Source organism: Mus pahari, chromosome 12, assembly GCF_900095145.1.
Source record: "Mus pahari chromosome 12, PAHARI_EIJ_v1.1, whole genome shotgun sequence".
In the NCBI taxonomy this organism is placed as follows: domain Eukaryota; kingdom Metazoa; phylum Chordata; class Mammalia; order Rodentia; family Muridae; genus Mus; species Mus pahari.
The window spans coordinates 24,365,404-24,374,619 of NC_034601.1; the positions used below are offsets into that span (position 1 = coordinate 24,365,404).

The following is a 9,216-nucleotide window of genomic DNA, read 5'->3' on the forward strand; positions in this document are numbered from 1 at the left end:
CAGGAGGAGGAGGAGCAGCAGGAGGAGGAGCAGGAGGAGGAGGAGCAGGAGGAGAGGAGAATAGAAGAGAGAAGAGCTCCCAAATAGAGCAGTATGCCCATAATGGTGATACAAAGATCCCAGGAGACAGCAACGTGGTTTTTGCATTGCTCCTGGTATGGAATCACTGGGACTCAGAAGCTGGTAAAGAAGGACAACTTAGGCAGTTAGTTCTTTAAAAGCGTGTTCTTGTCAGCATCTGGCTGCATCTGGCTGAGTCCTCGGGTTAGTGATGTGCAAAGTAGGCCCTCTCCCTTATTTTAGCTTTTGGTAAAAGAAAAAAAACAAATCAATGAAGAAATGTGTCTATCCTCCTTGGTTAGCTGCTATTGATAAACCTGAAAGAGCGGCGCACCCTGGATGCACGTACTTTAAGAAGCAAATATCACACAGACCACTGTAGCCCGTGTTCAGACAAGAGAGTGGCGGCAACACTCTTACTGGTTTATAGGGAAAAATGTGTACCTTCTCTGTATCCTGTCATCATAAAGGTAAACTTCTCCCAAACTCCGATAAGAAAAGCAAGATTTTTTGCTATGTTAAGATGAAGTTGGTTATATCATGTATCTTAGTACTGTCAAAGGCTTCTGCCGTAACTAAGAAGTCTGTACTCTGTAATAGCATGTGCATTGGAGCAGGAGAGACGGTTTCAGGGTCTGACAAAGTGTACCACTCTCACAAAGGATCTGAGTCAGTTCCTAGCACCCACATAAGGTGAGTCCGCCTGTGACATCAGCTTCTGGTGACCCAGTGTCTCTTCAGGACTCCATGGGAACCTTCATTCCCAAGTACACACACTGTGCCACACACCTATACATATGAGTTAAAATTAAATAAGTTAAATATGGTGTGTATTAGAATATTTGTCTATAAAACTTTTCCCATTTGGAATTATTAGTTACATCAGTGGACTGGCTCAGCAGGGAAAGGTATTTGCCATTGTCCTGGCTAGTTTTAGGCCATCTTGACAAAAGCTAGAGTCTTCTGAAAGGAAGGAACCTCCGTTGAGAAAATGCAGCCATGTGATTCATCTGTAGAGTGTTTTCTTAGTGATTGATGAGGAAGGGCCCAGGCCATTGTGGGTGGTGACAATCCTGGCCTGGTGGTCCTGACTTCTATAAGAAAGTAGACTGAGCAAGCATTGGGAACCAAGCTAGTTAGCAGCATCTCTCCATATGCTCTGCTTCAGCTCCTGCCTCCAGGATTCTGTCCTGTCCTGTCTGAGTTTCTGTCCTGCTTTCTTTCTATGGTGGACTACAATGTGGAAGTGTAAGCCTAATAGAACCCTTTCTCCCCAGCTTGCTTTTGTTCATGGTGTTTCATCCCAGGGATAGAAACCCTGACTAGAACAGCTACCAAGCCTAGCAACTTAAGTTTGATTCCCTGGAATCCATTGGCTCCCTCCCACTGCTGCTGTCCTCCACCTGCACATGTGCACTGTGGCACACATATGAAACCTGCCAACTGGAAAGAATTGCTAGATGTGTCTGTCATGCAAATATCAGTTTTCCTTTAAGCTTCAAGTCCCCATGTTGTAACTCATCTAATTCTAATTCAGTCGCATGTGTGAAAGTCCCCTGTATTTACTACTGAAGTACCAGGTACTGAGAAAATCCTCCTTATGAAATACATTTAATTTGGAAATAAGGACTCTAAGAAATAGCTTTAAACTATAGAGCAGGATTTTAATTCGTTTTGACAACAGTCAAGGGTACTTTCAAACACTGCTTCAAAACGGAGAAAAAAAAAAAGGAGGAACGCAGACATTGACAGGAAATATAAGATCAGAGGACGCGCGATCGCAGATCCTTTGAGAAGACAGCTATGCCAAAAAGACTCAAGAACAAAGAGAACTGGAGTAACATAATTGAATGAGACTGCTTTAGCAATAATTGCGAATTTATAACAGAAACAGGAGTTTAACATATATAACACTGAAGCAGTTTCTCCAGAGCGGCTGTCAGAGGCTTGACTGTCTAATAGCAACTATCAAAATAGTCATTTGTGACAGAGTTTAACTGAACCATATATATACTTATTAAAGTCTACTGGATCAAAAGGGAAACCAAATATATGTTTATGAACCATTAAAAGAAACATGGGAAGGAAAATGAAAGCAAAATATGACCGACCCGCTGTCCCAATAAGTAAAACTCACTGTTCTGAAAATTATTAGGTCAAAGAAGAAACTAGGTCAAAGTTGCTGGTAGCTAAAAATATAAAGAATGGAATCTAAACTGCCATGACTAGCCTTGAACGCATTTCTGGTCTTATAAAGATGATGAAAATGTACATGAACCGCAAAGTCGACTCAAAACAGATCCAAAGAAAGAAGGAAAAACGAACCTTAATAGATGAGAAAATAAAAAAACAATACAGAATTAAAAATCCAAGAGCTATTTTGTTATTAACCAGCAAAAGAATGCATTTGAGGCACAAACAAGAAAAGGCAAGTCTTGCAGTTTGGATCTGTAACATCCGACAAAACCTCAGCTGTGGAGGGTGTGGTCTCAGTGCAGCACAGAGGTAGCACCGTCAACCAGGGCCCAAACCTAATCAATAAGTTATCCCGCTGATAGGCTCCCAGCGTAATGAGCTATTGTGAGGTGATAGAAAACTGATGAAAACTCGTCATAGTTAGGACCATATACTTGAAGGGTACATTTTGCCCTGGGTTTTCTCTCTCTCCCTATTTATTCCCTTCCTCGAGCACAGCCCCACCCCTACTCCCAGCCCCACCCCCCAGCTTGTCCACTCCTGCTCTCTTTACTACACCCTGGCCTACAGAAGATGAGCAATTTTGTTTCACCACGTGTTCCCTGCCATTATCTCTCTCACACTCAATCCCAGACACAATCCAATCACTTAACCATGGACTGAAACATCTGAGACTATGAACCAGCATGAGATTTTTTCCTGTCTGGAAATTGTCCCCATACCCCAGGCATTTTGTCACAGTGAATGAAAGCAGCTTAAAACAGATTTAAGGATAATCAAGATAATGATCATACAGTAGTTAGAGTCACAGAAAGTACTTAAAACTTTAAGTACCCCAAACTCTATGATACAGTTTGGTAATATGAACGAAATGGCATTGTATGGGCAAAAATAAGTTATTTGAAACAGTATAACCTGAATCAAACCTTATAAAAAATTTTCAAAGGAAGGATTTAGAGCCAAGTAATTTACTGCAATCTTTTTGTGAGTTGTCAAGGAACAAATCACTCCTATCTATTAAAATTTTTACAGAGGGAAGAAAAAGTCAGGTTTTAAGTCTAAAACTGAAACCTAACAAAAATATACCCCCCCCCCCCAGAAAGCTGAGAAATCCAGCATGAAATGTAGGTCTTCAAAGAGCTACAAAATTCAATTTAGTAAACATCTTAACTACTACAAGTAAGTAGGATCTTCTCAAGTATATGATTTAATGACAAAAATATTAATGTAACACATCTGTAGTATTGGACAAGAAGACACAAAAAGAGTATTCATTTAGTAGATAATATGAAGGCATTTGTTGAAATCTGTCTCCTACACTGGATTTTAAAATCTCTCTTGATTAATGCAAACAAAGGGGTACATTCTTCATATAGTAGAAGCTTTCCATGACCATTTCACCAACAGCCAAAAGTATATTTAAAAACAATTTAAGTGAAAGGTACTACAATGTTGTTTTTAAATATACTTTTGGATGATATTATCTAACATTGTCCTGAACTCTGGGTTTCATTCATTAGAAAACATAGGTAGATATTTAGTTGTTTAAAAAAGGAGAAGGAATATTTCTGTTTGCAATTAATTACAATTAAATGAATCACTATTTTTCCAAAGCACTTAATTCTCAAGGATTAATGCCAAAGGTCAGGAAGGATTCTGGGTAGAAAATGAAAGTGGACCTATAACTTTCTCATGTCACAATGACATTCGGTTATAAATACAAAAAGGGAAAAGGCATTCACAAGACAGACGGAGAAGCAAATAGGATAAGGTTCTTAGATGTACAGAACCTACAATAGAGAAAACTACAGATATTAATGGATAAGTAAAATAAATGTGATCAAGTGCAGGGTGGGGTACACTTTGCTGATGAAATACCACCATTGGCTCATACATATGAACTCTTGGTGCAGCTTGTGGTCACTACTTTAAAAGGTTGTGGAACCTTTGGGAGGTGGAGCACTATAAGATGAAGTGGGTCAGTAGGGCAGGCCTTGACATATAGCTATAGTGCTGGCCCACTTCTTGTAAACCTGACTGCAATCCCAGCATGGCCAGCCATCTCATGCTCCTGTCATTGAGCCTTCTTTGCCATGATGAACTGTGTCACTGCACACACTGTAAGACAGATAAAGGCTTCCTCTATTAGGCTGCCTCTAGTCCCATCCTTAGTCACAAGAACAAGAAAACAACAAATGACTGTGGAATGCTCCTGCCTGGAAAGACTGAGCTATGTCAACCTGTAAATTCTTCCCAAGGTGTCAGATCCCAGGTAAGAGGTTTTGAAGCTGGACAGTTCTACAATTCCTCTGTAAGAAATGCCATAAAATGAGATAGTGTATAAAATATGAAGAGGGAGTATACCATCCACATGCTGCGTGTTAAATAAACCAGGAGACTATAATTGCTAAAATGTCATTGTACATAGCATCAGTGGAATGGAAGAGACTGTGGCAGCAGATTAGCTCGACACAGATATATAATACATGAAGGCAACACAGACTTACACTGTCTCCTACAAATTATCTGTAATGAAACAATAACTTACATGAACATAGATATGAAGAAGCTAGTGTTATTCTCAGTGGGGGAGTGAGTGAATGAAAGGAATATTAGATGTCCAATAGTGCAAAAATATGCTAGAAACATTGATTAATCGGGTAAACTAAGGACCCACACAGTAAACATACCATGCTGTATTAAATTTTTAAAAGCATTAAAACATTTAAAAAAATAAGTGTAATATCTTCTGTTTTGTAATTAGAAAAACGCTTCTGTGCATAAAGACAATGAGAAAAAAAATGACTACAAAGGAATAAACAGCTCACAAAGATAAATAAGGAGAGTAGCAGAAATCCAATATGACAATAGATTAAAATGTACGCAGACAAGTCACAGATGACATGGTTAATAATACAGATCTATATTTCTCTTCACTGCAGATAAAATGCAAATTAAAATGAAATGAAATAACCTCTTTTAGAAACTCTGGGCAGATCAGCAAAATTTTGTTTTTAGTGTAGCTCTTACATATCACCTACCAGCTCTACTATTATGAAATAACCCTCTAAAAAGCAACTGACACCAAGGAAAATCGCTATAAATACTCTGGAATCAGTTTAAATCATATCTCAAAAGCTGAAATGTTTTCATCAAATAATTGAGTGAGTTGTCTTAAGGAAATGGGAGGCTAGTTGAAATGATTTATTGGAGTTTTGTTTCGCCTTGGTTTTATTCTTTTGCTTCAAATTCCCCATGTAGCCCAGAATGACCCAGAACTCCCATGCTCCTGCCTCCACCTCTTGAGTGCCAGGACGAGAGGCACGTGACACCACTCGTGGTTTTATGCGGTATGGGGGATTAAACTTGGGGTTTTGTGCATGTGAGGCAAGCATTCTAGTGACTCAGCTGCACCCCCATGCAGCATACATAGCTTTGAGATGGAATTATTTATAATGCTGACACAGCAAAGCCAGCTGTATGGTAGACCAGATGCCCTCACATCTCAGTTTGCTATGGTTCTGCTTGAGCTGGCATAATTACTAAGCGTATCTACTTCTACTCACAAGACTGTGGAAGGACATAATCCAGATTTCTTGTTTTCCTGCCTAGAGGTATTGACTGTGGCTACAAACACTTTGGGTGTTTTCTTTTGGACTTGGTTATATACTAATGTATTGGAGAAGTAAGGCATTTTTTAAAAGCATATTTTTATAAACGTGGAACATTTCTATGTCTTGTACTAGACCCTTTACATAAAACGCTTTACTTAACTCTCACCACAAGACTAGTGGTCATATAATAGTACTCTGATTCTACAGACGAGACACTAGAGGTATCAATTTCCCAGCATTATGAAGATGATAAAAGGTAAACTTGTGAGTTCCTTAAAAGTCACCTCAACATAATACCAGACACACTGAATTTAATAGAAGAGAAAGTGGAAAAGAGCCTCGAACACATTGGCAAAGGGGAAACATCCTGAAAAACCAATGGCTCAGGCTCTAAGATCAACAATTGATAAATGGGATCTTATGAAGCTGAAAAGCTTCTGTAAGTCAAAGGACACTGTCAACAGGACAAAATGGCAGCCTGGGAAAAGATCTTCATTAACCTTATATCCAATAGAGGGCTAATATCCAAAGTATATAAAGAACTCAAGAAGTTAGACTCTAACAACCCATATAACCCAATTAAAAATGGGGTACAGAGCTAAATAGAGAATTCTCAACAGAGGAATATTGAACAGCAGAGAAGCATTTGAAATGTTCAACATCATTAGTTAGCAGGGAAATGCAAATCAAAATGATCCCCTTTATACCAATCAGAATGGCTAAGATCAAAACCTCAGGGGACTGCACATACTGGTGAGGATGTGGAGAAAGGGGAATACTCCTTTGTTGGTGGGATTGCAAACTGGTACAACCACTCTGGAAATCAATCTGGAGGTTTCTCAGAAAACTGGATACAGTTCTACCTAAAGACCCAGCTATACTGCTCTTGGGCATATACCCAAAAGATGTTCCACCATACCACAAGGAAATATGTTCCATCAATTTCATAGCAGCCTTATACTAGAAGCAACCCAAATGTCCCTCAACCAAAGAATGGATACAGAAAATGTGTTTCATTTACACAATGGAATACTATTCAGCTATTTAAAACAAGGACATCTGAATTTTGTTAGCAAATGGATTGAACTAAAATATATCATCCTGGGGCTGGTGAGATGGCTCAGTGGGTAAGAGCACCCGACTGCTCTTCCNGCTCAGTGGGTAAGAGCACCCGACTGCTCTTCCAAAGGTCCGGAGTTCAAATCCCAGCAACCACATGGTGGCTCATAACCATCTGTAACAAGATCTGATGCTCTCTTCTAGAGTGTCTGAAGACAGCTACAGTGTACTTACATATAATAAATAAATAAATCTTAAAAAAAAAAAAAGAATTAAAAAAAATATATCATCCTGAGTGAGGTAATCCAGACCTTAAAGGACATGAATGGTGTGTACTCACTGACAGTAGATTTTTAGCCAAAAATACAGAATACCCATGATACACTCCACAGACCCTAAGAAGTTAAACAAGAATGAAGACTCAAGTGAGGATGCTTCAATCCCACTTAAAAGGGGGAACAAAATCATCATGGGAGGCAGAGGGAGGGAGGGGCAAGGATAGGAGAGGGGAAGAGGGGGGGAAGAGGCATGATCAGGTAAGGGGGGCAAACAGAGAAGCCCAGAGGGCTAGGAAAATGAATGAAAATGTGCTGCTGCCAGGACTTGGGGGTGGGATGTGGGGGTTGGGAGGACCCCTAGGAAAGTCCTAGAGACCTCGGATGTGATAGGCTCTCAGGACTCGCTGTGGATGACCTTGCTCGAAATGCCCAACATGGAGGGAGATGGAAACTGAAGAGACTACCTCCAGTAGTTAGGACCCTCAGTCAAAGGATGATGACACAACCCACCTTCAAAATTTTTTTACCCAGAATTGTTCCTGACAAAAAATGGAGCAGAGGGTGAAGGAATGGTACTAAACCCTGACACTATTACTGATGCTCTGTTGTGCTTGCAAATAGGAGCCTAGCATGGCTGTCCTCTGAGCGGCTCTGCCAGCATCTGACTGAGATAGATACAGATACTTACAGCCAACCATTGGACTGAGGTCTGGGACCCTTACGGAAGAGTTAAGGGGAAGGATTGACGGAGCTGAAGGGGATGGCAACCTCACAGGAAGACCAACAGCATCAACGAACCTGGACTCCTGGGAGCTCCCAGAGACTAAGCCACCAACCAAGGAGCGTACAGGGTCTTGTCAGGGGCCTTTGGCACATATGTAGAAGAGGACTGCCTTGTCTGGCCTCAGTGGGAGAGGATAAGCCTAATTCTGTAGAGACGACGCCCCAGGGAAGGGAGATGCCTCAGTGGGACACCTTCTCATAGGTGAAGGGGAGGGACATTGGAGGAAGAATTCTGGGAGGGGGACAGGGAGGGAACAACATTTGGTATGTAAAAAAATAATAATAATTTAAAAAAATCTCTTCATGTATAAGCTTGTGTATGGAATGAGTCTCGATGGCTGTTGATTCATTTAACCTTTTAATAGTCACTGTGTATCCTCAAATGAGCAGTGTTCTGCCCTCTGGTTTTCCCATCTAAGACCCTTTTATTCAGTTATCATGCCAGAGAGATGCACAATTTCACTTGCTCATAAACTGTGACTCTGGGAAGGGAGTGGGAACAGAAAAAGACTCAGACACAGGACCTTAGGCTATGCACACTTACAGTTTGTGTAGATGGGTTTCCGAAACGGCTTTCCCTTAGAAAAAATAAATGCTGCAGAGATGCAGTTGAAGGTGACGATGGGCCACAAAGTCGTGCCCTCGAAACTTAGCACAGAAGCAGGAACCAGAGTTGCATTTCCAGTCCAGTTTCGGTCCAAACTCATGTTGGTTGAGAGATTACTTTGCTTGACCAGAAAGCATTCACTATGAAAGAATTTCCAGCATTATGAACATTGTCTATGCTATTTTTAGAAAATCTTTTATTTAGCAAGTGACAAGATCATTTAATTACTACCAGATGACTTCAGCTTTCAACCTGTTCCAGCTGGTGGTTGACAAGACATATCTTGTTTACTTCTTACAGTGACAAAGCGGAAACAACATTGAGAATAAATCAAGACCATCCCCTGTCAGTTCCCTGTGAAGAGCGGATAATCGGTCTTGAGAGGCCTTGGGTGACAATTTCTATGGAATTCCTGTCAAATCAAATAGTAAATGTATTGTGTGAACAGAATATGTATTTATGTATCTGTGTTTTAGTGCATGTGTGTGATTAGGTATCTATGTGTGTCTATGTTTATGTGTATATGTGTATGTCTGTGTATATGTATATGTCTGTGTAAATGTATGTTTGTATGTATATATATATATATATATATATATATATATATATATATATATAT

At 40.1% G+C, this 9,216-nt stretch overlaps 1 protein-coding gene across 3 annotated transcripts in view; it reads right to left on the reverse strand.

Moving 5' to 3' along the window:
* The window catches only part of Atp13a5 (ATPase 13A5), a 133,471-nt gene that overhangs the window by 6,736 nt on the left and 117,519 nt on the right, over positions 1-9,216 (reverse strand). For all 3 annotated transcript variants that reach the window (XM_021209413.1, XM_021209412.1, XM_029544504.1), the window contains one exon: positions 8,535-8,737. In XM_021209413.1, coding sequence (XP_021065072.1) covers positions 8,535-8,737 — 203 coding nt within the window. The remainder of the gene's footprint in view (positions 1-8,534; positions 8,738-9,216) is intronic.